This window comes from Oreochromis aureus, linkage group 8 (assembly GCF_013358895.1).
Source record: "Oreochromis aureus strain Israel breed Guangdong linkage group 8, ZZ_aureus, whole genome shotgun sequence".
In the NCBI taxonomy this organism is placed as follows: Eukaryota; Metazoa; Chordata; class Actinopteri; order Cichliformes; family Cichlidae; genus Oreochromis; species Oreochromis aureus.
Genome location: NC_052949.1, coordinates 11,822,633 through 11,838,564, shown reverse-complemented (window position 1 = coordinate 11,838,564; position 15,932 = coordinate 11,822,633). Strand labels below are relative to the sequence as shown.

Below are 15,932 nucleotides of genomic sequence, written 5' to 3'. Positions count from 1 at the left end.
TCCACCACATCACTGCAAGCGAATCCTGATAGTAAGCAGTTCTATTGATTTAAGCGTTATTTCTATCCCCTATGGAGGCCTTGTCAAATTGCTTTAAGAAAAAGGCTCACAGCATTAAAATGAGATTAGCTTTTACAGCAAGTATGAAGCCTTAGACTTTTCTGAAAATAAATGCTGCTCTAAAATGTTAGATCACCCTTATTATAGTGTTGATTATTTGAAATATAATTTAAAATTGGTTTATTAAGCATAAGAAGTGCCAGAGGGTTCTGACATTGAGGTTTTGAAATGTGAAGTTGTATGAAATCTGTCTTTGAATTTGCACTGGCTCAGGCTAGTGGAATGAAAACGTCATTGTTTTTTTTTTGGTTTTAAATCTTTTCTTATAATTGATGTGTTCAAGTGTCGCCTGTGTTTCTGTAAATTTAAACACCCTCCCCCCAAAAAGCATAAAAAGTCAATAACAAATGTTGTCCGTGTAAAAAACAGGTTTACTAATACTGATTGTTTAAAATACCATGATCAGACACAGACACTTTAAGTGTTTTTTCTTTTGTTTTACATATGATGCTTTAAAGAACCATCCTTAACAAAAATTCTCCATGAAAATGTGCTCACCTGTAACACAACATACAAAGAACATACAATGTAACATACAAACAGGTCTCTATTAGGCATAGACAGACAGCGTTGAAAAAGCAAAGTAAACAAAGCAATGCATGTAAAACTAGTGCATTATTATAAAGAGTATCAAAAGTAACAAAATTCTATCCATATCAGTTTTTAACATATTTGTGAACAACAGCGGTGCTCAAAGGAAATGTTGCTCAGTGTGGATGTGTATATGTATTTATATATATGATGCACTGCAATCCAGCAAAAACATTAAGTAAACCAAAATGATAAAACAGTGTTCATTTTTAAAAGATAATCTAAAATATGTAAAGTAGAAATGTTTAAAAAAAAGGAAAACTGAAAATGAACAAAAGCCCCGATACACTTGAGTGAGTCAGCATATACTGAGTAACCATTTAAACAGAATGAAATCTAAAAATGTTTTCTTATCAAGTAAAACTGTCCTTTCCAGTTAGATAAAAACATGACTTAAAATGCACATATGAACACCGCAGCCAGACTTTGGCTGTTTACATGCGAGGAACACCTTTAAGCAAGTCATCAGTGATTCCATGATTTAATCTAGTCCTTGGTGCAGCAAGCATAGAGGGAAAAAAATTAAAAACACACATGACCTTTAGGAGAGCAAATATTTCAGATAGGTTTACTCTTTCTGAGGGATACTTTCTTGATCTTGGCTCATTTTAGATCTCTGTACCCGGATCCCTCAAGAGAGCATATTGGGCCTTGTAAATGAAAAGGAAATGGCAAATCAGTGACATTTCACAGTTGAATTTGTTACCTTTCCGTGATAAAAATGACGAAGAAAAGGAACAGGCCTGGATTTCATTTTTGAGCCAAGAAACGACCCCTCTTCTTGATTGCAGAACGCATCAAAGATCTGTTGTATTAATATCACAATTTCCTTTGCTGCAGTTGTTTCAAGCCTTGTCAGATGGCCCAAAGTTGCTACACAGAGCGTTACCCTTCAAGAAAACCCCAGTGGATTAAAAAAAAAAAAATACTACAAATGTTGTTTGAAGCTCCCATCTGTCATTGCACAACTCTCTTTTGAAATTCTTCACTTATGACACAAAACAAAACCACAATGTAAAGGGTTCCCTTCATTTAAACACATTCCACAAAAGCGTCTCTGTTGTCACAATTTCACAGATCGCTGTCCTTCATAAACGTCGGCTGATGCGAAGGCGCCAAATGAAAACAAGTAATTCAAAATTCAAAGTTGCTACCATGTCGTAAAAGTGTCTGGCACAGTGCACTGCGTGGCAATAAATACTGAATATAAATACTTTACATGTACCTGAGCTCAGACTCGTAGCACCATTCAGAGACAGAGCACCAAAAGGGACACGGCAGGCCTCCTGATTCAAAACTCAGAGAAGCCACCACCTTTTTAAGGTTTTGAGTTTTCATAGTGCAAATCTTTTCAGTCTTATCATAACAATGTCCCTTCTGGCCAAAATCTCAGCTGCTGTATTTGACGTTGGCAATAATGCAAGGCTTTGGTAGTGTTGGGGGGTGCTTGGGACTCGGCCTAGAGGAAGAGAAAAGTGGAAAAAAAAATATGTAAAAAAATTATGTCTCAGCGAGTTAAATAATATCTAGGTAAGGTTTGAACCCACCTGTTGGGGTGTGGGACAGGGCGTGCAGGTCTGGGCACGGCAGGCGCAGGGCCACAGACACTAGGAGGTCCTTGGCCTGCAGTTTGGCTCCGCTGAACAGAGGGACTTCGCACCAGTCGAGACCCCCTTGGATCAGCAGGTAGAGGTTTCTGAGGAGGACTGGGCTTCTCCAATTCCTGTTAAAGGACACACGCTTCTAAATAAAGTGGAAACTCACCACCAGGTGGCACTAACAGTCAGATAATTATAGCCAATGTCTGCTTTTCTTTGAGCTTCTCTTTGAGGTGCCAGTGCTGTCTTCTCTAACCAACAAATAACAGGAAAACTATCATGCTGTTTAAATCCTCTCTAGAATACAGAGATCATGATTCATTCCCTACTCTTCTCCTGGGCTAAGGAGACAATTCCACAAACACCACAGAAAGACAGGATCAACAGGGATGAACCTCAGACCTCACACACCCACGAAACAGTCTGTCTAAAACCCCGCTCACTTCCTCAGGTGGAGCTCAGAGAGATTTCACTCATGACTTATGTTCTTTGTTAACATCCTGGAGCTGCCAAACAGCTGCTAAAGATACAGTTGATGAAGCCTGCTGCCAACAGGAATCACTTTGCCATTTAACAGGAGCAGCTGAGAGGGCCTACTTCTTAAAGTGAAAACAGCCAAGAGCTTCTGTACGCCACATTTTGAACAGGTGTATGAGCTTTTATGAAATCGACGGGTGCTTTTTAAAAATTCTTCAGCAGTCAATACTGTATATTATCAATCTGCTTTTTAGAAGATGTTATCATGCACGCTGTATTTTGCTTTGTGTCTCTGTGTGCTTTGTCTGGCGTCTTGTGCAATATACAGCATTTGTCACCTATTGTAACTTTCACCTGGAAGACATTTGTTATATGATTAAATCTTTGTTTTCTCATGTTGTTATTCATTTTATGTATATGGTAGTTTCAACATTAATACATTATTAGATATTTAATGTAAAAAAAGCAATTCGGCAGTATTCCTGGGGTTGCTGGGGTTCAATTATGTTCAGTTTTCTTGATCAATTAGTAACAATGGATGACCTTTATGCTTTTTCCACAGGCAAAGGTGACATTTGCAAACGTTTTCAATAATATTCAATGTTATAGAACCGAAACATAAGCAGCCAAGGCTGGAAATGAATGCCGACAATTTCTGTCTGAGATCCAACCTTGTTTATCTGAGCCTGAAAGAATCTTGCACCAATGATCTCCAATCAGTTTCTGTCTTTTTAACAACACTCAAACACTCAAATCATTTAGATTGGCTCTTTTTACTTCTGTCTCTTTAGGCTTGAGTACCTCCAAGAGTACAAATCAGTTTCTGTTCCTCTCAGTTTTGAAACCCTGCAATGCCATAACTAAAGCCCATGCAATAATAGTGGCAATAACTTTGCCACCCTGTGATATTTGTACATACTTGCTCCCTGCAGTTGCTGCCCTCACACGCCCCCCCTCCTGTGAGTCTGGCTCCATTTTTATTATTTATGTCGTGGTTTTTGTTGTAGAGCTCAAGCTTTGCTTGGATGGCGCTAGCTCCTGGGCTAACCTCGTTATTTTATGTGACTGTGCATAACTGTCAACATGCCTCTGCTTTTATAGCACACGAAAGAACCATGAAAACAGTCGACATCAAAAAACAGCAATCTGAAAGTGCATCGAACATCATCATTTCCCCGGTTGGGTATTACAGGCCTGGGTAGCGAGTAAAAGCTCCCCAGACACAGCGGTGGCGAAATTACAGTAAGTAACATCATCGAATAAAATGTTTCCAACTGAGGAAACAGGAAATTCACTCACCATGACCATCCTGCAAGAGTTGTGGTGTGATGCACTGTGAAATGACGCCCCTCTGGGTGCAACGTGGATGTGAGGTGGAGGGGCTCGGTGAAGAGGAGGGACTGGGGGTCTCGGTTGCCCAGGGCCAGGGGAGAGGGACACGGTAAGGGAAAGAGGGACTGGGTGGCTAAGGTGAACTGGAGGGCACTGGGGCAGTCTATGCAGGCTGTGGGGAGGGAAGGGGGCCGGTGGGAGCCCCGCCTCTGGCCCTCGGTGAGGAGGCTGCAGAGAGATTAAAGTTGAAAGAGTTTGTCAGAAGTGAAACCGTCTGCTTCCTATCAGAAACAATCATGATAATCTCCTCCTCTTCCTCTGCTGTCCTTCCTGATGCTTTCAAAGATACATAAATCAAACACTCCCACTTAGTTGCTCTCTATTCCCCCGAGTCGACATCAGGTGACTTCGTAAAGGGAAAAGACCACGACTATCCCATAAACACTCGCTTGGGCTTCTTAAAAGATGAACACAGCTAAAGAGCCAAAATATGAGTCTTGCTTGATATTTAAACCTGGCCAGATGTGCAGCTTAAACACACACAATATAAGACATACAAAGGCAGGCACACGTGCATTCAGGCGGCAGTTTAATGCAGCTCCCAACAACTGGAAAATGACCTCACCTGCTCTGTGCCTACATCAAACAGCCTTACATCCTCTCTCTTTTTACCATTGACCCCAAATGAAAACCACATGCCACTAACTGAAAACACCAATCTCATGGTAATGCACAACAGCTTACTCCACTTGTGTGCCACCCTGCAACACAAAAGGCTCTTCTGACACAGTTTCGCTTATCCTTCAGCAGCCCCTAACTCGATCGATCACGGGTCACTTCCCATTACAAACTATGTCAGGGCAATAATGGAGGGGTAAAGGCATACAGCGATGTAGGCACACAAGTACGGCAAAACGCGGTTTCTGCCTTGCAATTACGAGCAACGAGATGGCTTTAGAAGTCAACTAAGCAGCTGCATCAACATTCTTCATGTGCAGATAAATCAGTTTCTCTCTTAACAGACAGCTGTTAATGACATGAAATGTATTAGAGTGCCTGAACATGCTGCTCGCCACAGACTCCATTATCACAACCTCCTCTACAAGTCCACATGGAAAAGGATGATTTAATTGGATTTGAATGAGCTGCCATTTGTGTGAAAACAGCACGTCAATCTAGTTGAGAATGATGTGCGCTGTCGAAACAGCTGCGACATTCCAGGAAAAATAAAACAGCAAGGATAATCTATTGCCGATCCTCCCTTTGTCGGAGTCACATCTATTGGTGTATTTGCGATCGGCCGGTCAAAAGCAGATGCGTGCGATCTAGTGACCTTGAAGATGGTGGCACTGTGAGGCAGAGGCGGTGCCGGTCGGGATGGAGAGGTTAAGCTTGCTGATGGAGGCTGGTTAGGAGCTGTTGGTCCGCTGATTGCGGCGCTTACTGATCTGTAATATAAAGAAGAAATTATATATCTCTAATTAAACACTTTATTATATTAATCATACACCAATTACAATAGTAATATAATTTAAACTGTGCAATCAAAAGAAAATTCACCACTGTAATTGGATTCACAGTGTGACCAATCATAAAGACTCGCCTGCTCAATGGTACCTGTTGTTTTAATTTACGGACCTTGATCTGTTACAAAAAAGATGCATTATATCTAGAAATCATTCCACTATTACGGTCTGAAAACACACCTGATCTTCTCTATTGGATTTTTTTTGCTTGTAAACAGAAGTCTCAGTAGAGTTTTTCTCTTGATGCAGATGGTCAGACCAGCACCCAGGACGACGAGTAGAGCTACCAGAATGCCCACTGTCAGATTCCCATTGTCTGCTCAGAAACACACACACAATTTTTTTGAGTATTCTCCAAGTTTATTCCATTATTACTTCAGAATTTCAGGATTTCTCACATGGAGTTTGTGCCTAAACATGAGTCCACAATTTAATGTATATTATGGTAAAAATGCTGAAAAATGACACACCGTTAAAATTTAATGACCTGAAATGCAGTAAATCTCTCCTGTGGTGTAACAGCTACTGACTTACCTGCTTGTCTGATCGGACCACTGTCCACACTCCCACCGAAACCTGCCTTGTCACAGAAGGGAGGCGCCCAGTGAGCCTCACAGTGACAGTTCTTGTTGTTATTGCACACCTACAGTATATTAAAAGGACAGTTAACTATTATATGAGACCAAGCTCCCCTCTTTTTATTTTTAACACCTTTAACACTCCATACATTTATTATGCTGCTTAAATTTAAGAGGTTACAAATGAGTTATGTTTATGCAAAGGGATGCAGAGTGATTCAATGCAATATTATAGCAAATTTCTCAATGTTAAAAAAAAATCTCAGAAATTAGAAATTGAGTTGCCGAAAAAAGAAGAAGGAAATTTTCATTTACTTCACAGCAAAGTAACAATTTCTCAAATTTAATACGATAGAATAAGTGAATGTGGGATTTTTGCTTGAGATATGATAAAGTGGCAGAAATAAGCTTCCTCCGAAGGGTGTCTGAGCTCGCCCTTAAGAGATAGGGTAAGGAGCTCAGTCATTCGGGAGGGGCTCAAAGTAGAACTGCTGTTCCTCTGCATTAAAATTAGCCAGCTGAAGAGGTCTGGGCATTTATCTAAGATGCCTTCTAGACATCTCCTAGGTGAAGTGTTTCATGGAGATTCGGGACACACTGGAGAGATTACATCTCTCTGCTGGCTTGGGAATGCCTACTGAAAGAACTGCAGGTAATGGCCAGGCAGAGGGAAGTCTGGGCAGATTTGCTAAAACCGATGCCCTCCTACACCCATGACCCAAATAAGCAGTCGAAAACTTATGAATGAACAGATGATAAAATCATTTCCATTCTTTATGTGCCGTATGAAGCAGACAGAATCAACCAACAGCCAGCCCTGCTAGGCTCCGTGTAGCAAAAATGTCTGGTATAAAATTCAGAGCAGACCCTTTCTCTTAAACCACATTTTTATAATCTCTCTCTCCCTCTTCCTGTCGTGCAGGAATGGCGAAGTCTAAGAGGATTCCCTATCTGAGTAATATGGAACAGGTGAGGGCCTCTCTCCAAGGCAACATCTTGATCTAATCTGTACATGCAGAGGTGCCCTGTCTCTTTTTATTTCAGCAAGTAAAACATTCCTTAAAATTTCATAGACATGTCTTATGGCGCTACACAAACAAATATATGTATAACACCCGGACACGTTTCACTTTAACAGACAGCCGCCAATTCTTTCGTCTGTATGCATTTGATGAAAGAGCAACTTAAACAGTCACAGTCACAGCCAAAGCCTCTGGGCTTCACCAGGAAATTTAATACTACAAAGCCATACATTTCATCTCTAACAGGACCACCCGTAGACATTTGATGGGTGGCATTTAAGAAAAATCTAATATCTATTTTCCCCAGCTCAAAGTCAGACTGTGTGTCATTGCTCCGAGGGTTTGGCCAAACAAAGCCGGGCCTTCAGATTTCAACACATTTTTCGGGACAAGGATGACTGCCTGATGGTATGATGAATGGCCCTTAACGCAGAACAGAAATGAAATCATTATGTCTAATTGATTGAACCTTTCAGCATTCAGAGTGATTGATTGCAAGGCAGTGTAATGGCTCTCTAGCCAGTGTGTACTGGGCATTCTGAACACATTACAGCCCAAATGAGCCGATGAGAAGAAGGAATAGGGTTTGTTTTAGGATCGACAACTATCACATTGTTTTTTTCAAACGGTGAAACAGGATGAAATGTACTGTACTCACCCCTCGACCGCTGCACTTGGCCGAACAATCGTGCACACCAAAAACACTGACGTTCTGGCACTGACGATTCAAACACATCTGAAGCAGAAAACGACATGAAAAATTAACAGTGTGAGTTCAAAAACAATGTCAGTAAATTTCCAAACGATTTCATTTTTAAGGCAAAAACAGAAAGATGCGGTTTGCCCTTTCTTTTAATTTGCTTCTGACAGACACTTCAGCTATAAATCAGTATAGCATGAAATAAAACGATGTCACCACTGACAGGAATGTATCAGAAATGTATTATATGTCTCCTTAAAGGCACCAGACACAAAGAGAGTATAGCACAGCAGAATGTGAAGATGAGCTTGGCAGCAGCGGGCACAGAGTGTAATGCCTTTGCAGATGAGGGCGGAGGGTAGATCCTCCTTAAGAGTCAAAGCTCATAGAGAGCTAAATTAGACTAAATGGACTAACTGGATCAGCGAAATGACCAATGGCTAGATTGATGAACACTAGGAGATGCCAAGTAGACTGAATAATGGTAAGTCAATTAAGAGTCTGAGCCAGTGCAAGTCTGAAATGACAAAAGGACACGGCTTAAAGAACTCCTCAAAACATCTTAGTCATGGCCTTTCACTCCACATCCCTTCTCCACTCTTATTTCTCAGCAATACCGGTAAGTTTTGTGTTTATATCAACTTACAGATTAGCATTGGTATTTTAGGCGCTATTACTGTCATATTTTTTTGTTGTTGTTGTGATTTTGAACCATGCTTTCTCTGTTTTTGTTGCTTTCCTTCCTGATCTTATTAGAACCTTCTCTGTCTGTAGTTACAACCCAAATCAGGGACTGCATGCTTTCTAGGCACTGTCTTCCGAATTATACATCCAAAGAATTGGGACACAGATTCAGTGTGCTTCTTGTGTTTCACTACAAGCCACTTGTCTTTTGTACTTTTTTTCAAAGCATGTTTATGTTGGATGGAGTTTCCCACCCTGACTGGAAGTTAATAAGCACTTCTCTTTTTCCTTTTTTGGTATGTACCTTAATGCATACATTTTTAGGACAGTGGACCAACTGTTTTTCACATTCAGTGGTTTGATTTGATGTTATTTTATTTCTTGATTACAATGATGATGTTTAATATAAAAGAAAATCACCCTCTCTTTCATTTATAACTGTGCATTAAAAGATCTACCAGTTCTTTCACTGGATGAAGCAAGCCATTTAAGCTCCCTTCCCCCTTAATATAGGCTACATTCTTCTGATTGACTGGTCCTCACAAACAGAAGGTCTAAACAGCAGGTAGGTGGGAGTGCTGTGCCCTTGAGATGAGAGTAGACAACCTGTCTGCAACTAATCTTTTAGAGCCTTCAGAAGTCTGAAATGTTGGCCCATAGGGATTATCTGCACATATGCTGACCTCATTATTAAACATGAGGATCCATTGTTGCAACAGTATATATGATAGAAGATATGAAAAGCACACCAGGCATCTTTCATGAACTGCTCATAGAAATAGCTACATCTACTTAATCATAACTGATAAATGTAATGAGACTGAAAGCACAAGCCTTAGCTCTCACCATTTCATCTCCACACTTGGTTCCCGTCAGGACCAAGCCAGGATCAGGCATGTCATCGCCCAAGTAGACATGCGTACCTCGGCACAGTATTCTTCCCCCTTCCTGAAGGGGTATGTTTGTTTCAATTGAAACAGCGTTGGTGCCAATTACTGGGCGATTAGCTCCTCCTTGACACTGGATTTTGCCACATTTTGCATCTCTGTAAACAAACACCAAGGGGAATAACAATACAATAATTAAATTACATGTCACTGTTTTGTGGATACGAGGAGCTTTATTTTCATTTTCATCTTTCTCCTTCTGTCCAATTAAAGAAACTGAAGAACAGGCAGCTCGTTTACGCCGTTTCCAGATCACAAACTGAGATTTTAGAGACAGAACTTGTTGCATTACATCAAATGACTCTGCAACCCTCAATTAGGACTCCAGCTAATGATTATTTTCTATCATCTAATGGATCAGCTACTTGGAAAAAAAAAGCTTCATAAAACTGAGAAACCAATCTGGTATTTTTGCTTTATTTTTCTTAACTACTGAGAAAACTGTGTCAGCCTCATTCAGTCACACAGAGTGGTGCCTAGCATTGAAAACTGTTCCTATTTCAATGAGTTATATGCTTTTTTTTATACAGTAGGTACAATATGCTTTATGTTCCTAACTGCATTCCACAAATCACATGCTATTGAATACATTCAATGGTTTCTATGGGGACATCAGAACTTACCGCACTTCACATTTGGCAAAGGAGCCTTTTGTATCCTTGCCACAGTTGCCATAAGGGTCTCCTGCTGAGTTGACCCTTTCAAAGCAGATGCCTGGAGCTGGCTTGGCTCCTGCAAGATGCGTTAAACACATAAAAAGAAAAAAATAGCAACAATTGTTGAACTGTTGAGTGTGACCCAGCAAGGGGGATTTTTCACATACCGTGGCCCCACAGCGTTATGCACTGCTGTTCATGAGTCTGACAAATGCCATTATAACAGTAGCCGTCAACGTTGTGGCAGCCATGACCATCATGAAGGTAGACGTTGGAGGGACAGTGAGGACTGGTACCGGTGCAAAACTCAGGCAGATCACAAGAGTTGCTGGATTCACGGCACAGTGTGCCTGATGGCTTCAGCTACATGACAACAAAGACAAAGACCCACAGTGAAGCAGAGAAATGTGAATTACGCCAAAAAATACATTTCGACTACATTGAATTAAAGGATGTCAAATCAAGTTAATCAGAGAAAATAACTTTTTTGCAAGATGGCTGTAAAAATACTTTGTACTGAAATACTATAACATGTATTACCTGACAGTCCTGGCAGCACTGTCCATGTGCACAAACAGCATCTCCTTTCAGAGTGCAGGTGGTGGCATTGCAGCAGGGATTCATACATTCCTTCCAATGGAAAAGAATAGCAAAAGAAGACAAGCAGAGAAAGGAAAAGTAAGTAAGAGGGAACAAAAGTGAAGAAGAATTAACTCAGCACAAAGAGATCATATTTCACCCCAGAGCAAAAACTCAAATTTTGTTATCAGAGGGGATGCAGCCCTAGCAGGACTGTGTAACGTAGCAACTAAAAAACCTGACTGAAGAAAGGTAACAGCAGTTTCTAGGTTTCGAAAAACAACATTTCCATCTGACAGGATTTTTTCAGACCCCAGAAACCATGTTGAACTCAATAGTAAAATGAACAGGAGAGAAAAGAAAAGGACAAAGAAAGAACAAAGAAAGACTTAAGTTTAAATGAATGAAACTTTAGATTATATAAACACTGACGATGCTACTTTACAAGCAAATTGTAAAAGACTGATTTACACAACACTTCCTCAGCTAATAACTCCACTTCAGTTCAGGCAGGTGTGACAATAGCAATCAAAAACTTAACCCACACTCTGCTGCCATAATATAAGGCTCACTCAGGTATTCTTCGTATTTTCAGATGCAATTCTTCTGAATACAAATGTAAACAATCGACAGAAGTTACTTTGCTTACTCAACTGGTTCGATAATTTAAGTAGGCAAAGGTTATCTTAATTTATATACAACTATTTGGAATATTTAAGTGAAACTTCAGCAATCAACATTCCAAACTGCTCACTTTTTAGCTTGAGTAAAAAAAATCAAGAACATATTTAGTATTGATAAGCCAAGCGCTTCTGCAAGGAATCTATAACAGTCTTAACTCTTCTGGGAAGGCTTGGCGTTCCACAAGGTTTAGGAGTGTGTTTATGTGAATTTTTGACTATTCCTCTAGAAGCCTGTTTGTGAGGTCAGAAGAAGGTCTGGCTTGCGGTCTCTCCTCTATTTCATCCCAAAGCTGTTCTTTTGGATTGAAGTCAGGACTCTGTGAAGGCCAGTCAAGTTCTTCCACACCAAACTTCCGCATCCATGTCGCTATGGACGTTTCCTTTGTGCACTGGTGCACAAAGGAAATGTCGCTATGGACGTTTCCTTTGTGCACTGGTGCACGGTCATGTTGGAACAAGAAGGGGCCGTCCCCAAACTGTTCCCACACTATACTGTTCTTGAGCTAATCTGAAGACCATGTGAAGTTTGGAGGTCTGCAGCTATTAACTCTGTAGAAAGTTGCGCACTATTAGCCTCAGCATCCACTGACCTCGCTTTGTGACTTTACTTGGCTTACCGCTTTGTGACTGAGTTGTTGTCATTCCCAGTCACTTCCACTTTGTTATAATTCCTCTATTAGTTGACTGTGGATATTTAGTAGTGAGCACATTTCACGCCTGGACTTGTTGCACAGGTGGCATCCTATCACGGTACCATGCTGGAATTCATTGAGCTCCTGAGAGAGTACCTGCCTAGGTACTTGATTTTATACACCTGTGGCCATGGAAAGGATTGGAACACCTCAATTCAATGATTTGGATGGGTGAGTTAATACTTTTAGCAATAACGATTATGGTTTAGAAAAATTAAACTCCATTTGACAACTTTTGTGAGGCTGAGGAATTTCGGTGAAGACTGTAAAACATCCTGAACATGAGGTGTTCTGGACCTCCAGTAGGAGGAGGTCCCAGGGCAGACCCAGGACATATCAGAGATATTAAACCTATTAGTGCTCCCCTGGAAAAGCTGCAGGTGCTGACCAGGGACAGAGAAATAAGGGTGTCCACCCCAGACATAAAGCAGAAAATTGATGGATGGATGGATGGATGGATGGATGGATGGATGGATGGATGGACTAGAAAACATTTGTGGCATGGTTCTGACAGATCACAGCGTTGTGGAAATATAACCTCACTTTAATACACATTTAAAACTATGGTTATAATTTTACAGGCATCTCCAACTTTGTCTGGTTTCCCAAGAATGTTCCAGGTGCAGACGTGTGGGCTGATGAAAAAAATGAGGGGACTTTTCCCAATCAGTGCATTAATTTTAAAAAAAAATCTTTTAATCATGCAGCTTTAGGGGCAGGTACAGATTCCATTCCATTTATCTGAAATAGAGCAGGTGCGATACGATGACTGACATGCTCTGTTTACATTTTTGTCACTCAACATGCCATCACTTATTTCATTGCTCTGGTTGGTTTTGGTCACTCAGATAGCATCCAGAGGCATTTTGGAGAGAGAGAGAGAGGGCAGATCTACAATAACATTTCCCATCTCACTGTTGAGGACCATCTGTTTCCTGTTAGCCTCTATCGTGACCCATGCACCGCACCAATCAGTAACACTGCTTTCCAATACACATGGAAGCAAGAATTCAATCAAGACTCAGAATATACAATATGCACTGTGTGTGTGTGTGCTTGTGCATATATGATCTCATGCAGGTTGTCTGGACCCCCGAGGGTCAGCTCTTTTCCTTTTGCCATTATAGTCTGAATATGCAGCAAGAGTTGGGAGGAAGTGGATAGATGGAGCTGGCAGGGGACACAGCTGATGTGATGGGCCTTCCAAAACTTCTTTCAGTCTGAAAACCATTAAGGGCCTTTCCCATGGTCCCTGGGGCCAAAAAGAGGCAGAGAAGTCACGCTGAAAAGAAGTAGCCAGTGATTGTGAGGAGCAGGACCCAGAGTTTTTAATGAGGCTTTTTAATGGCGGAGAGAGGTGCTGTCTGAGAACTCTGATCTGGCCTGAGTTGGCATGACTCTGCTCAGTTTTGTGGAGAGCTTTATTATTGTTGCTGGCTCAGGTCCGCGGAGCTTATGTTAGTTCTTTGTTTTTAAGGACAAGGCCACTTTCAGTCTGACCCTGACTGAAACTTGAGCAGCTCACAAAAAGACTCATGGGGCGTAAAAGCATAAACAAATTACGAAAGACAACAAGGCGTTCTCTCATTTAGGCTATTATGTAATTCAAAATATCCCTCTAAATCACAATAGATGTCTCCTTCATATTTCATAATCCGATAAGCAGCTCGCCTCTGCTAATTGTCAGCCGAATCACGATTATCTGTTTTATCATCCTGCAGTTGTAACAGTTGGCAACATGCACTACCATTAAATATGTGCATGCCAATGCAGATTCATTTAAATAATTCACTAGTTGACAGTGTGAAACTGTCGGCAGTGCTTCCTCTCAGTGTACTGTATCACAATTAGACATCAACCCTCCCAAACATGTCTTCTTTCCACTGATTGAATTAATCCATACTCATATCTTTAACCTAATTATCAGAAGAATGTGTTTGCAATACAAAAGCTTAGTGCCATTAGATTTGAAGCTGAGGTGAACTACTTGTGTCAGGGCAGCACACCCCTCTAGCATTTCTCCTTATTTAATTTGCTGTAGAATGGAAAACATAATTAACAATGATTTATGAGTAGCAGCTAAGAGTTTTTGGCAAAAGCTGCAAGAGGCCTGAAAATAAAAACATTTTTTATTTTTTTTTATTATGACCTACAGCACCCTCACCTCCAGTTCTCCACAGTCACACTCCTCTCCCTCCTCCACATAGCCGTTGCCACATTTCTGCCCACCATACAGCACTTTGACCTCTGGCATATTGAAGAGACACATTCCAACGCCTTTTTCGAAACTAGCCGTGAGGTCCTTCCTGCTGCAGCTGCTGAACACCGTAGGAAACGGATACCTGCGGGTGAAGGAAATGTTACGTGAGTCACACAAATAGAGAGAGAGCAAGAAGACAACTGAGATCCCCCCACGAGGGCCCTCTTTAGTCTGATGTAATCAGGGCTAATTGCTGCTAATCACAAAATCAATTAACCACTAGAGCTCAGCGAGCTCTCCAAAGTTCCATCAGCATATGAACAGCACAGGGCCCCTGTGACTTCTCTCTCCACGGAGAGTGGGAGATCTGATTAGACATATTTTATGAGAAAAGGATTATGAACACTCAACCCAAAAAGTGCTTCCTCTGCAAGACGTACAACACCCATAAATTTAGGAGAAATAGGGGATTGTGTGTTTTTAATATTGTTTTTGGAACAGACAGAGAGGGTGGTCTGCTCCGTGGGGAAAGCACTCGGCCCAAGGCTGTGTCTGCCAAAAGCTTTGTTAAAGACCTCATGTGGCTTTATTGAGCTTTTCTGTGATAATATAGTGCCTTAGATGACAGCGTCTGTGTAAAATGTGCATGAATAAGTCCAGATTGTATCTCATTCTTTGTGACTCCTGATACAAAAGCACCATATGAGATTTTTAATACTCCACTGACACAATAAAACTCAGCACAAAGCTGGAAGGGGTGAATATATACGTAATCTTCAAACTTATATCAGTGCTGGTCTTCATAGATAAGTACATGCATGAGACAATTCGTGGATGATTTGATACCCAAATGTCTCGTTCAACCGGTGTGATGAAGGACCCTTGAATTTTTTTTAAATGTACATTCTCATCAGGGCCCCTCGACTCTGGAGAGACCCGCCTGAGATAAGCAGATAAGTCTCACTGAATAAGTGACCTCTTTAAAAATCACTTCCTCTTTTATGTGAAGCCATCTCTCATTGTCTCAGTTTTCTATTATTCTCTTATCGTTGTCTTTCTTTCTGCTCTATTGCTTTTATTCTTTTATTGATATTTATTATTTAAATTGTCATCTTGTATCTTGCATTTTGCACCTATCCCCGCCAATTTCACCGTAGATTTATCTTGTTTTGTTGGACCTTAATGATCGGCTTTACTCTGCTTTCTTGCTAGTCTCTAAAAGCCCTTTTGAAAAGGGTGCCATTTAAATAAAATGTATTATTATTGTGCCATTTTATTATTTATGCCATCAACACTAATGCTGACCCTTTACTACCTCTGCCACCCACGTGCCTGTTCGTGCCTGTGGCTTTAAAAGCCTGGTTTTCTTTCCTTTGCATGGGAAAGAGAGACCTTTTCTACCATATAAAACACATCTATCTTGAACCTGGCCACAGCAGCTGCAACATGCTCAACAACTGAATATTAGAGACACAGTCAAACATGAAATCCAGACTAGTAAAACTTTACTGGCATTAATTTGATGATATTTTTATGTAATTTTTAAA

General features: G+C 40.8%; 1 protein-coding gene across 1 annotated transcript in view; it reads right to left on the bottom strand.

The window, feature by feature from the left end:
* Window positions 1-477: 477 nt before the first annotated feature.
* Window positions 478-15,932, bottom strand: part of LOC116328806 (disintegrin and metalloproteinase domain-containing protein 12) — a 78,663-nt gene continuing 63,208 nt past the window's right edge. Inside the window, exons 12-23 of the mRNA XM_031750687.2 lie at window positions 14,350-14,527; window positions 10,772-10,861; window positions 10,399-10,594; window positions 10,199-10,307; window positions 9,475-9,673; window positions 7,903-7,980; window positions 6,179-6,287; window positions 5,825-5,960; window positions 5,452-5,566; window positions 4,086-4,346; window positions 2,259-2,434; window positions 478-2,170 (exon numbers count right to left, since the gene is read on the bottom strand). Coding sequence (XP_031606547.1) covers window positions 2,101-2,170; window positions 2,259-2,434; window positions 4,086-4,346; window positions 5,452-5,566; window positions 5,825-5,960; window positions 6,179-6,287; window positions 7,903-7,980; window positions 9,475-9,673; window positions 10,199-10,307; window positions 10,399-10,594; window positions 10,772-10,861; window positions 14,350-14,527 — 1,717 coding nt within the window. The 3' untranslated portion in view covers window positions 478-2,100. The remainder of the gene's footprint in view (window positions 2,171-2,258; window positions 2,435-4,085; window positions 4,347-5,451; window positions 5,567-5,824; window positions 5,961-6,178; window positions 6,288-7,902; window positions 7,981-9,474; window positions 9,674-10,198; window positions 10,308-10,398; window positions 10,595-10,771; window positions 10,862-14,349; window positions 14,528-15,932) is intronic.